Source organism: Tursiops truncatus, chromosome 11, assembly GCF_011762595.2.
Source record: "Tursiops truncatus isolate mTurTru1 chromosome 11, mTurTru1.mat.Y, whole genome shotgun sequence".
NCBI classification, from domain to species: Eukaryota; Metazoa; Chordata; class Mammalia; order Artiodactyla; family Delphinidae; genus Tursiops; species Tursiops truncatus.
This window is the reverse complement of record NC_047044.1, coordinates 46,719,740-46,733,126: the sequence shown is the minus strand read 5'-3', so window position 1 is coordinate 46,733,126 and position 13,387 is coordinate 46,719,740. Positions and strand designations below refer to the sequence as shown.

Genomic DNA, 13,387 nt, shown 5'->3' with positions numbered 1-13,387 from the left:
AAGAGCGGTTTCACTTACCCAGACTTGGTGTTTACAGAGGTGATGATAGACTGGAGAGGAAATGCAGCTTTTACAAGCAAAAATTAGGGTGAAAAGGGTATGCTGCAAACCAAAGGGGCGTGAAGAACAGCAATGTCAATGCAAAAAAAAGGAAGTTGAACGTTGAATGCACCAAATTCTGTGGTGAAGGCTGAAAATAAGGCAGCAAACAGCTAAAAAGAAAAGGCAGGGGAAAAAAGATCAGTTAAGGTGAAATGCTCAAAGGTAATTTCTCCCAAGCGCACCAGCAGTAAACTAGTTAAAGACAAATGTGTGAAGAGCTCAAGAAAGTCAAACACGCAAAGTCTCCCCTCAGGGCCACGAGCCAAATGCAGAAGTTCAGGGTGAGCCAATGCCATTCAAGCTGCTCCTGATGGGAGACTGATAGTCCGGGCTGCGGGCCATGGGTAATGAGATATCCCTCCCTGAACGGACTGGAGTTCACGGTCTACAATGTCTTCTCTGCGGTGAAAGGCTTGAGTTAAGATACAGAAACCTTGGGTGTGAGGCAGCATGACAGCGATGGCCCTTTGCATTCATGGTCAAAACTTTCCAAAATTGCTGTGGGCAAGTTCAGATTAGACACCCAAGTTCACTTCCTACCCTCTTACTCAGCACACATGGATGAGCAAGGCATGGTGTTGAGTCGTGGCCTTTGTACAGTTCTTAGTAGAGGATTCCAAGGGGGCACAGTCCTTGCCTCAAGTGTTTTTCCTGGGCCAAGAGTACAGGCCATAGGGAGCATGCAATACAAGCAGTTTATATTTAGCTTTGGAAAGTCTACAACACGGCATTAGAAATCACAAGAGCATTTCCTTAGAAAAAGATTGTTACAGAAGGTGTTTAGGTCCCCAAGCCAACCCTCAGAATTTTGTGTGGCCAAAAATCTGTCTGAAATACAGTGGTGGTAGTACTAGCGAACCTAACTGCTATGTCTAGGAATATGTCTTTGGGGAAAATGCAGTCAAGGATCCAACTTAGACAGCAGGGGTCATTTTCCCTCTGTGTAGCCTGGACAGTTGGAGTGAAGGGCACATCCTCCTCTGCTTTCCCCTTGCAGCAAATGAACTGACACTGCCTCTGCTTTGGTCTCTGATGGGGCCTCATGCAGGAACCAAGGGGATAATGAGAAGCAGGCAGGTGGGCACGGGACCCCCAGAGTGCAGGGAGTGGGGAACAGGGCAGGGCCTGGCTAGTGCAAGGCCAGACTAGCCGGCTCCTGACTGACCCCCTGCCTTTGATTCTGTTAGCATCAGGGATTGTTCTGCCATTTCACTACCTCCATTCTTTCATTCCTTCTTTCCTTCATTCAAAGTTTGGGTGCCTGTTACCTGTCAGACACTGTGCTAGGCACTGTGCAGGTCCTAAGACAAACAAAACACAGGCCTCACCCTCAGGAAAGGAACTTTCATTAAAATTTAAGCTCCAAATAAGAAAAACTCATTGAATCTCCAGGGCCTGGCATAGTATCTGGCACATAGTAGCTACTCATTAAATATTTGTTGAATGAATGTAGGAGCTCAGAGTGACAGGTGTATGCACAGGGCAATATGAGATTGTGACTGTTCCTTCCTAGCATGGCCTGCAAGGCCCTCCCTGCTCTGACCTTGATCTTTACAGTCTAGTCACGCCAAACCCTGCCTTGGTTGTGCAGGCATAATTCAGGGGATTTGCTGCCTCAGGACTTGGCTTATGGTGTTCTTTCTGCCCAGCATCCTTATCTTAGTCTTACCCTTTCCACCCTCTTCCCCACCCTTCATCTTTCCCTGACTAACTCCTATCTTAAAGTTATTAATTTATTTTATAAATATTAGTTAAGCACCTACTACATGCAAGGAATGGTACTAGAAACCGGTGATGTGGTGACGAACAGAAAATCATGGCCTCAAATATGTCCTTGCCCTCATGGGGTGTTTATTCTGTAGGAGAAGACAGATAGTAAAAGTGACTCACTAGTTGTCTGGTGGTAACTTTGATTAATGCTATGAAGGAAAAGAACGGGTGCCATTAGCACATAAGGCAGAGGGAAACTTCCTAGTCTTGGAGGTCAAGCAATCCTTCTCTGGTGAAGAGGTGTTTTAAATGGGGAGAGGCGGAGGTAGAGGAGTGGAAGGGAAGAGCTTCTGAGGCAGGGAAATGCCCTGAGCAAGGGCCTTGTAGTGAAAGGGGCAGAGCGTGTTTGAGAACTGAAACAAGCCGAGATCTCGGTTGGGCTTCACCATCTCTGGGAAGCCTTCTTTTACAGTCCCCTGATAATCTTTTAGGTGCTTCCTTGGAGTTGCCATGATTCTCTGTTCATAACTCCATCATCACCCTGCATTTCTCACATTGTAATATAATCTTATGGGATGAGTCTGTTTTCCTGTCTAGACCATGAACTTTAAAAAGGCAATCATTTTGAAGTTCCAGCACTCAGGGTAGTGCCTGGTATGTTGAAGGTGATTGGTAAATATTAGTCAAATGAAGCAATGAATGAAAGAACTGAACCAAGCTTTTGATAACAGCAATGATCAAAACAGCAGTGAGCTCAAAATTAGACTCCCCAGCAAGTACCTGAACTAAAGTTAGTCCATTTATCCAGTTAAGCACAAAGTCACAACATTTGATAACCCACCAAACTGGTGAAGGAAAGAGAACCTTTATGATATTGGAGGAACTTTCCTGCTCACTTGACAGAGTGGGTCCAGGGAGGGGTTCAGGGCCAAAGCAGGGGTTTCTTAAAACAACAGAAAAGCATTTCTGGTTGCTCCAACATATGGATGAATGTCCAGGCGGTATATTTTTAATTGCCAAGAGACAACTGGTTTCATAATCCAGTTATGTTCTCTAAAAGAAAATTTAAGGACCCACATAGGACTGCCAACTTTTTACTTGTGGAATAAGGTCATTAAAAAAAATCAATCATGCTATTACCATGAATTCATTAAAAAAACCTCAAAAGGGAAGGCTTTGAATCAGCACATTTAGCTTTAGGAAAAATCCACTATATTGTCTTTATTGTTATCATTTTGCTGGGACCCAGTGAAATTTTTTTTGAGGAACTTGCAGTGACAGTTCTGAGTGCTTTTAACTACCTGTGAGAGTGGTTGGCTCCAAGGAGGACACCATCGCTGACCAGGGGGGTCTGGGGGAGAAGCCATCTGTAGGAATGTAGCCTGGATTTTGAGGGACCAGCAGATGGGTAATCCGGGCTAGCAAACTGCCACTTGAAACAATTTTCTCCAGCCAAGATGTCCATAAGCAATTCAATGATGTACGATATACCCATTCTTAATAGGTTGTTACTTAAACTAAGCACTGCATTTTTAATTTATAAATACAAGGTCAGCCTGTATTTCTTAGCTGCTTATATTGCATGCTCAATTGGAAATGATACCTTGCTATCCTGGACAGAAATTGTTTCTCTCCAAGGTGATCAACCCCCATTCTCAGAAGGACGGTTCAACTCTCAGTGGACAGAAGTGAGGCCAGAGTAATGAATGAGGGAGGTTTTGCCCTGTAATTTAGCCACATAAACTCTGGCTCAGTTTATAAGTCAGTGGATGGAAGTTGCCAACATGAACCTTGAAACTTTTGCTTCTTGGAGGAGAAAAACATAAATTTCTCTTAAAATAGTTTGGGCAGGAGGAAAGGACATTCCCAGCATTCTTCATCTCTCTGGGCCACTCTGGGCCTTGATTCGAATAGCAACTATCTAAGCGGGTGAAATCTGATCTTCTTTAATTAAATTAGGTTGACACAAATGAACAGCTGAGAAGAATAGCCCAAATGAGGATTGTCGAATACGACTACAAGCCTGAATTCGCATCTGCGATGGGAATAAACACTGCCCATCAAACAGGTACACACACAGCTCCCTTCTTAATTTTATACTGTCAGCTATTAAAGTTCCAGTTCCCTCTTCACCTGGAGGCTGCATGCTACGGCACTTGACGACATCCTGTCGGTCTAACTTGTCCTCTGTGAAAGCCATAATCACCAGAGCAGGAAAAGTTGAAGAAATTTCTGTCATCTTTCCTCAACACCCCCATCCCCACTCCTGCCCCCTAAGGTACCGGTGGAGGATTTTGAACACATTGTCTCCTTTCACTGGAGGCCTCTTGCTCATGGGATGAGGGCCGAGGGGCGGATGGCAGGGCAAACTGTATGACAGGCAGCACTGGGCAGCATCGGGATAGAGAGGGAAGGTGGCGGGACAGGCAGGTCCAGGTCAGAGAAGTGCAGAGTGATGTTCATACTCCAGTCCAGGAATTCTAAAGAAAAAAGGACCATTTAGAGGGCAGGGCCCTCCTGCAGAAAAAGAAAGAAAATCAAGCCGATGCCCTAGCCTCATGTCTGTGTACGGGGATCTGAAGGTACTTAACCCCTTCCAACATTCGGCTCAGAGTCTCAAGAAAGAGTGGGGAAAACAACACTCCCTCTTTTAATCCTCTAGTGGTCCTTGGCTCCAAATTCCTCCTTTGCTTTTTAAATGCCTCGTAGATCAAAGCAAATGCTGAGGGGGGATAAGCATCTATTCACAGAGGCATCCTGTGTAGTTGTCAGGGTTCCCATTCTGAGGTAGGCCTGGGAGGATTTTCTCCAGAAAGGTCTTTTCCTGACAAAACCTGTTGGAGTGTTTGTGTCTAGGGATGATCGCCCAGGAGGTGCGAGAGATCCTGCCCAGAGCCGTGAGGGAGGTTGGCCGTGTCACCTGTGAAAACGGAGAGATGCTGGAGAACTTCCTCATGGTGGATAAGGTAACCCTGAACAGATACCTACCCTAGAGCTCTAACCGCACGGGCAAACCCCCTTCTGTGGTATCACAATGCACGGAACATCCACTGAGTTGTGGAGTAAGTAGGTATCAGTTATCCCACACTGGTCATAGGTACCCAAAAGAAGTCTCATAAGCGAAAAAGGAAAAAGGACTACGCAACAGTAAGCACTGGAATCCAGTGAGTCTTGTGGGAGGAACACTGACCCTGGGACAGTCCACTGAGCAGAAGTGCCCTTCAAACAGGGACCAAATATCAGGAGAAATAGTGACAGCAAGTTCTGATTAGACTTGGTCTTGAAAAATGGAACTAAAACTTACGAAAGTGTCATTTCTCTCACATAATATCATTTAAGTTATTAAAACAATGTGCTCCTCCTTAGAATGATTGAAGCCTGAGTGAAGTGTTGAATTATTATTATTTTTTTGGAGCATAGTTTTTCAACAAAACTATATGTTTAACTTCCGCAGCACAATCATAAAGTGGGTCATTTTTACAAAGATATTCATGAGCCTCATCGTTTTTCCTCAAGGGCCTGTCAGAATTCTTTGATATTCAAATCATTCTCTTTGGAAGGAATGTCACCATCCTTGTAGATATTTCCTCTTCGCTTGTTAAGGAGTCTACGCCTGCCATTTCCTCACTTGCCGAGGCTTTGGTTGTGATTTGAGTGGTTCTCCGAGATCACGTCTGTTAATTCTGTGAAACCTGCATCTTTTGCGAGGTTTGCAGATTCACTCTGAGGCTGATTTGCTTTATGTCACATTATTATATTTGATGCTGGAGGGAAGGCTGATAGGCACGGGGATTTCAGGGCAGTAGGTAGAGATGTGTGAGTGGAGACTAATTCGTAATTTGTCAGTTCCCCGGGGCAGTACTTCCCAAACTTCAAAGTGTACACGAATCAGTAAGGGAGTTATTAAAATGCAGATTCCGGTTCAGCAAGAATGGAGTGAGGCCTGAGATCCTGAATTTCTGGCCAGTCTCCAGGTGAAGCCAGTTTTGCCAGTCCTGCTGGTCAGCGAGGCACACTTGGAGTAGCAAGGTAGCGGGTATGTCTTCATGTTGGGCCCTTCCACAGTCTCCTACCTACAAGCTCTTGGACAACAAATACTTCGATAACAGCGCCGGATGGCCTGCTCACTGGGCCGCAAGGGCCGAGTGGCGGAAGTCAAGTTACTTCCTCCTGTCTCCCAGGACCACATCCTCCACAGAAGAAATTCTTTGGTCTCTCACAGCAAGGCTGTCACTTCACTTGAGAGGTGTTACCATCGGAAATTTATCTTTTTTTAACCAAAATAATTGTTTTGGCCATGCCATGCAGCGGGTGGGATCTTAGTTCCCTGACCAGGGATCAAACCTGGGCCCCGGCACTGAGCATGCTGAGTCCTAACCACCGGACCACCAGGGAATTCCCCAGAAATTTATTTTTAATAATAAAACACAAGTTTTTTATGTAATTTGCTTAAAATATAAACTATTTTATATATACTAAAATATAAGATATATTCAGAGGTATCTGTAAAATAAAATCACCCTCACTCTTCTTGCATTTTCATAAGCTTCCTAGGTTGAGAGAAAAGAGCAGAGGCACAGCTGTCAGCCTTAGGGTACGGCCTTGGGAGTGTGTCACCAGGCGGCCAAGGTGGGGCTCTTGGGGTTTCATCTGGTAGCAGCTGTATCACTTCTGGGTGTGGCCCTTCCCTAGAACACTCAGGAAAGAGATTTCTATGTTTCCTGTGTAGGTAACGCCTGCCCGGGGCCTTAGGACCGTCACTGTTCAGCAAAATAATTAGTTCTCCCCTGGCCCAGTGTTTTCCCGTTCCCAGGTGAGTTGAAGGGAGACAGTCAAGATGATTAGCAACAGGAGTTCCGAGGGCCAACCCCTCACTTTCTGGGGGAGGTTACACCCGAAGTTCATTCCTAGGAAGCCAAGTGCAGAGACCTGGGAAAGCGGGGCGTGGCATTCCTGTTCCAGGCAGCCAGGTTCATTCATCACCAGAGGAGCAATCCATGCCAAGGGGGCACTGAGTTTATAAATAAGTAAAACTGACAGGAGTCCAGAATGGAAAAGGGGCGATTCTCTTAGTAACAGGATCTTGTAGTGATACAATCTGTGGTGACGTCACTAAGGCCACACCTCCATACTCCGAAGGCTGGCTTTCTTCTTTGGCTCACTTCTGTGGATAGACTTCAATTGCTGGTTTAATCCTCAACACTGTGGAATATCCCTCTTCTACATTATAAGTACTTCCCAGAATACCCTTTATTCTCTCATTAAGAACGCAGGGTATGTGGCTCCTGTTGTCCAGTGCTCTTTGTTAACTGATAAGAAAGATGTACAGATAGCCTCTTGCTTTCCTGGACTCTTCCTTATTCACGTGGGCGCCATGGCAACCTTGATTGCCACACCCAGGGCTGTTGGTTTTCAAGACCTTCGCTAGGATTTCCCAGGCTTTGTGTGCTATAGTAACAGGTGGAGATCCAATTAAGATACAGTCTCTCCCTCTGCACTCCAGTTCTCTTCCCCCAAATGTCTCTTTTTTATAAGGAAATTCTCATTGAAGCTAAAATGCAAACTAGAACATGGAAATGTTAAGATGTTGTGCTCCGTGACTGCTGTATCATTTCCACATGTACTTTGCAACGTGGTGCCGAAATAGGAAAGAGAATGGCTGGATCTTTACAGGCTGTCCATACAACCAGCGAACGCTGGAGATCAGAGATGTCAGCCAAAGTTGGTACAAGCCACTTTTTTCTCTTCTTAACAGGAGAAATGACCTTGCAAGATAAACTTCTCTTATACAGGGTGATTTACTGCTTCTCATAAATTTCTCATGGTTCGCGTGGCCCAGTGAAAGCTCAGCCAGGGGAGGTAGAGTGAAGGGACTCGGGGCTGATACTGAGAGCAAGGGGGCCTTAGAGTGGACACCATCGTCTCCTCCTGCATTCGACCACTGGGGCTCTGCTTTTTGGCGTGTTCATCTATCTCTTTACTTGGCAACTTTTAAAATTTGTTTCTGTGATTATTTGGGAACAGGTGGTTACATTTCCTGAGCATTATTATTAGGTGTGCTTGGTGTAAGAAAAATGCACACAATAAATGTAAGAACTGCCTTAAACAAATTCACAACCAAGTCTATGTAAAGATGAGGTTCATCTTATCATTCACTAGCCTTGAATAATCTGTATGTGCGTGTTTTTAAGACTGCGTGTCACAAGCCATCCTGCCATAACTTAGTATGTGGCTACTTTTTACTCATTGATTCTATTTTTCCTGCAATCATAATGTGGCAGGGATTGTCTATTTGAGTCATGAAAAGGTAAATAACACTTGGTTCCTATCTTCAAGTAGCTGACAGTCTAAGCAGGATGATGTGACAGGTACACAAGAAATAATGCTCTGAGTTACAACGTGAGACGTCATAAATCTGTGGGATGCATAAAGTGCCGCATCAGTTCAGAGGAAGGAGAGAGGCTCTCTGGAGACTAGGCAAGTGTTCTCAGATGGAAAGGAAGGGGGAGATTGAGAGACAAGGGAAGGAAGATATTGGTGGACCGTGGGGACTGAGGGTGTAGCTGGCGGCAGTGGGGAGAGCATCACAAGAGGCCTCCCAAGCCTTCCTTTTTCTCATCCACGGGGTCCAGTTAGACAAGTCCTGCTGTTCTTACTTAGGTACTATCTCTTGTATATCACATTCCTTCTTTATTCTCTTTATTTTCTCCATTTTTATCCCTAGCTATTATAACAACCTCCTAACTGACCAGCTAGCTGCCAGGAGAATCATTTTCCTTAAAAACAAAACAAAACAAAACGAATCTCTGATCCTATAATCTCCCTTTCCCAGTTTTGGCTCTTCACTGGCTTATTATCATAACCCTCCACAATCTGGATGGAATCTTCTCTGACTCATTTCCTAACACTCATACCCCCCAGCCCCCAAACACCTTCAGAATATGATGTGTCTGCGCACACACGCACAGTCTTGTTCCTAGCTGCTCCCCCGCCAGCCTTTTTTCTGTTCCTCACACTCCAAGTTTGTTTCTGCCTCGAGCTGTTCTGTTGATTGTTCTCTGCCATGAAGACTCTCCCTTCAGATGATCTCATCATTTGGATTGCAAAGCAAGACCTTCCCTGACCACCTTGTCTAAGAGTCTCCATGGCACTCGATTTCACTTTGTAAGATCCAGGGCCACCGCGAGGGTGTAGAGTGCCTTTGCAGTAATTAGAAAAAGGAGCTCCCTCTGGCTGGCGCAGACCTCGTCCTCCCCCTCAGCTGGGTCTCTGTGCAGGGGATACACTGCAGACTTGCTCACAGCAGCCTGGAGACTTCTGTCCCTAACGGAAATGATCTTGTTTACTTGCCTACTTGTTTTTTGCCAGTCTCCCTGGGTAGTTGTATGAGAACAAAAAAATCTTCTATATTTTTCAAAACTGTACCTCCAATACTTTATATGAGGTGTTAACCCCAGGGCTTAGAGTACTGGAGGAGTTCAACATATCTTGGTGGATCGAGTGAATGAATTCCGTGACGCCTGGATTGCTCCTGTCCTCACACTGCCTTAGGCCTCTGGATAGACAGCTTCTAGAGTATGCATCACATTGTGTTGTCATTCTCTATTTGGTATCTCCTCCACTGGACTGTGAGCTTCTTGAGGCCAGAGAATGTGTCTTGTCAATCCTGTGTTGTTTAGAACAGTGTCTGATACCTCGTGGGTTCTCAATAAGACTTTATGTTAATGCATGAGTTTTTGAATCTCAGTGAAAGGAAGAGACGTGGTTCTATCAACATAGGGGAGTTTGAAGGAGAAGTGGTTTTCTAGGGGAAAAGATGGGTTCAGTTTCGAGTTTGAGATGTCAGCTGAACATTCAGATGAAAACATCCAGAGGTGACTGGGAGTGTGGAACATGAGAGAGAAGTTGGGGATCAAGGGGGAGCTACAGACAGGGGTGAAGATATTAATTCATAAGGAAAAGGTCATGGACGCAGGTCACAGATGGGAGGCCTGTGGCCCAGTCTGGCCTGCAGACGTTTTTCCCTCACGGTGTTTTAAAAATTTTCAAATGTGTTGCTTACCTTTAAAAATTAGGAGATCTTCACACAAATTTTGGATTTCCAGTTCCCTTGAAACCTCAGATCTGGTGACGTGGTGCTGAGCAGCGACTCCCCCAGAGGGGCTTCGGCAGCCTCACATCTCTGCTTCCTGGTTTTTTTTGTTTTTTTAAAAAATTTATTTATTTTATTTATTTATTTTTGGCACTTTGGGTCTTCATTGCTGCGCGTGGACTTTCTCTAGTTGCGGCGATCGAGGGCTACTCTTCCTTGCGGTGCGTGGGCTTCTCATTGTCATGGCTTCTCTTGTTGCGGAGCACGGGCTCTACACACGTGGGCTTCAGTAGTTGTGGTGCATGGGCTCAGTAGTTGTGGCTCACGGGCTCTAGAGCACAGGCTCAGCAGTTGTGCTGCTCGGGCTTAGCGCTCCGTGGCATGTGGGATCTTCCCGGACCAGGGCTTGAACCCATGTCCCCCGCATTGGCAGGCGGATTCTTAACCACTGCACCACCAGGGAAGCCCTCTGCTTCCTGTTACCTGCCTGGCCCAGCAGGCGCTCGAGTTCATATAGGATGAGAAACAAAGAGGGCTAAAGACAGCAGAACACTTCCAGGAGGGTCTATAGGAGAAAGAGAGGCCCTGGGAAGGCTGAAGGATTGGGTGAAGGTAGGAGGAGAACATGGGGCAAACACAGTGTCAAAAAGCCAAGTGGACAGAGAGGATCGATAAGGAAATGGGGAGGAGATGGAGGAGATGGGAGGAAAATGAACCTCACCGAAATCTCTTTGATGATTAAAAATTCCCTGATTGTACAAGGCACACCAGTTTAAGAGCATGAATTTCAGCATCAGATAAAAGTTTGTCCAGAACTCGGCTCAGCCAGTGTGGGGGATTATAAGGTCATCTTTAAAGCTATTCAAGACAAATTAGTTTATTCTTTACAGTTCTACAGCAAACTAACTTTAGTATGGTGAGTTGGAATTCTACCTTAATCACTTTTTCCCCCAATGAAGCAGTTGCTTTCATAAATGAATTTTTTTTAATGCAGATCTTCTTAGGACCACAACTTTTAGGTCCACAACACAGTATAACTGATAAATGGTTAATCGTTAATACATTTTTTTCAGGTGCCGCTCAAAGATACCACCACTTTGGGTGTCTCTGAAATGACTTATTTTTTTTTATAGAGTGACAAATACTATTTTTCATTTTTAAATATAGAAAAACTGAGTTATAAAAAATTATATTAGTTTAAGTTCATATAGCCAGCCCAGAATCTAAATGGTTTTTTTTTTTAAAGGTCCTACTCAGCAGTTAGTTTAAAAGTCCCTTCTTTTCTCATCAAGAGAGGAAATAAAATTCATTAATTAGTTGCAGTGATGTTCCCCACAGGAGGTTAGTATTCCCCGTTGCACTCACTGATTGATTTGACTCCAAGCCAAAGGATTAGAGTTAATATGCTATTAAAACCAACCCTGGATATTTTAACAACTGATCACCTGTTTGTAGATCATCTTCTTTCCCAGGAACTTCTTACACTGGCAGCAGGGAGAAAATTCTCTTGTTTCTAAATTTTAGAGAGAAATATGCCATTTATTGTTTTCTTGGAAAATTTCTTTCTGTAGTTATGTCTTCTTAAAAAGTAATTGCTATTTATTTTTTTCCATGCATTTAAACAAGATGGGTTGATGGATGGACAGACAGATGGAGAGACGTGTGATAAAGGAAATAGAGCACTATGCTAATTGTGGAATTTACGTGGGGGGGGTATATGGGCATTTACTCTACAATTTTTTAAAAACTTTTCTGTATGCTTGGAAATTTTAGTAATAAAATGTTGGGAAAAGGATAATTGTTCCAGACATCTAAAACTGCAATTTAAATATTGTGTCAGAAGGTGATGGCAATGCTTTGAACATCAGATAGCCCCGTTTATTCAGGCCTTCAATGATTGAGTACCTGGAATTTCACATTTTATTTACCAAAGTGGACTTTAGTTAAAATGGCTGAACTTATGCCAAAGTTTTCAAAGAGACTATTTTTTAGTAATTTCTTATAAAGTGTTTAAGGATACTTCAGTCCCTTTCTGATGATGCTGACTTTTCTTCACCTGTGAAATCTGGCCACTAGGTCAGAACTGCTTCCTCCCTGTAGGTATAGTTTAGTTCCCTTGGGCTTCATCCATGAAGTTCCCAGTCTACTGAGCTCGGTCTCAGATATTCAGAGTCTGTCACTGCCTTCAAGCTACTCAAACTGAGTAAGAGCACTGAGAGTAAGTAAATAAACTTTGGACTAGAGTGGTAGCTCTCAAGATGTGAAATCTCTTTCTTTTTTTTTTTTTTTTTTTCTCCAGTAGATTTTCCTCTTTCCTCTTTATTATTGGAACTTTAGAGTGGAGGTACTACCCTCTTCTTTGTACTGCTCTTTTTCTTCATTACATTTTTTCTTCTCTGCATTCTCATTTCCTCTTCCATCCAACTCCCCACAATGATGGCAGCCACGCTAATGTGTTTCATATATATCCTTGGATAGTCAGGCTTTCTGGAACATTATTAGTGTTGTTTTTGAATCTGTTTTAAATTTCTTTGAATTATATACATCTGCTCAGAGTCTGATACGTGGAATTCCTTGGCATATGTCCTTACGTTCTCCTCCTCGAGTGATGGCCTCTTCCAACTCTGCTGACCACAACTGTGCAGTGATGAACGTTCTCACACAGGCCTCCTTGTGAACCTGTGGGAGGGTTTCTCTGGCACGCATACTGGAGGTGGGGTATAGGATACACACAGCCTTAATTCTGTGAAATGCTGTCAGATTGTTGGTCAGCTCCAGCTCATAACAGCAGCACATGAGGTTGACTGCTTCTCTGTATCCTCATCAACACCTGACATTATCAGACTTTCTAAATTTTTCAATTCTAATTGGGGTAAAGTGGTATCCTTACTGTTTTAATTTGTCTTTCTCTGAGGAGTAACAAAGTTGTGCATCTCTTTCTTATGTTAGCTATTTAGATTTCTCCTTCTATGAATTGTTTGCCCAGTTTTCCATTGGGTTACCTGTCTTTTTCAGGATGAGAATATACTTTTCCACTTGATGCTGTTATTTTATTTTTTCCCAGTGCTCTCAAAGATAAAATAGACCAAATCTGTAGCAATGGCTTAAGATAGTAACAATTATTTTCTCTTTCAATGGTTTCCTTCCTGGTGCTAATTACAACTTAAAACTATATCATATACTTCTGGTTTACTTGCTCTTGGCCAATCTCCCCACTAAGGAAACATGCTCTATGAGGGCAGAGATCCTGTCTACCTTATCTAATTGTTTTCTCCCTGTACTTAAGACAGTGGTTAGCACATCATAGGTGCTTGATAAAGAACTATTGATTCTGTTCATTAGCTGAATATTGAGCTACCTGTGCCAGGTACTGAGCTGGCCCTAAGACACTGCCCTCAAAAGGAGCTCATTGGTTACGCAGAAAGAGAAGAAATCAAAGAATTACAATAAACGGTGCCATGTGTTAGTTCAACTGGAAACTTG

General features: G+C 43.8%; 2 protein-coding genes across 4 annotated transcripts in view; one reads left to right on the top strand and one right to left on the bottom strand.

Annotated features, from left to right (window-relative positions):
* The window catches only part of LOC141275931 (uncharacterized), a 247,128-nt gene that overhangs the window by 2,460 nt on the left and 231,281 nt on the right, over window positions 1–13,387 (bottom strand). Inside the window, exons 9-11 of one of the 3 annotated variants that reach the window (XR_012324620.1) lie at window positions 11,350–11,417; window positions 3,946–4,292; window positions 19–212 (exon numbers count right to left, since the gene is read on the bottom strand). The gene's annotated coding sequence lies outside the window, so the exon portion shown is untranslated. The other 2 variants (XR_012324621.1, XR_012324622.1) reach the window with 2 other exon arrangements.
* Window positions 1–13,387, top strand: part of MYRFL (myelin regulatory factor like) — a 119,043-nt gene that overhangs the window by 75,802 nt on the left and 29,854 nt on the right. Inside the window, exons 13-14 of the mRNA XM_073789228.1 lie at window positions 3,772–3,880; window positions 4,669–4,778. Of these exons, the coding sequence (XP_073645329.1) occupies window positions 3,772–3,880; window positions 4,669–4,778 (219 nt within the window). The remainder of the gene's footprint in view (window positions 1–3,771; window positions 3,881–4,668; window positions 4,779–13,387) is intronic.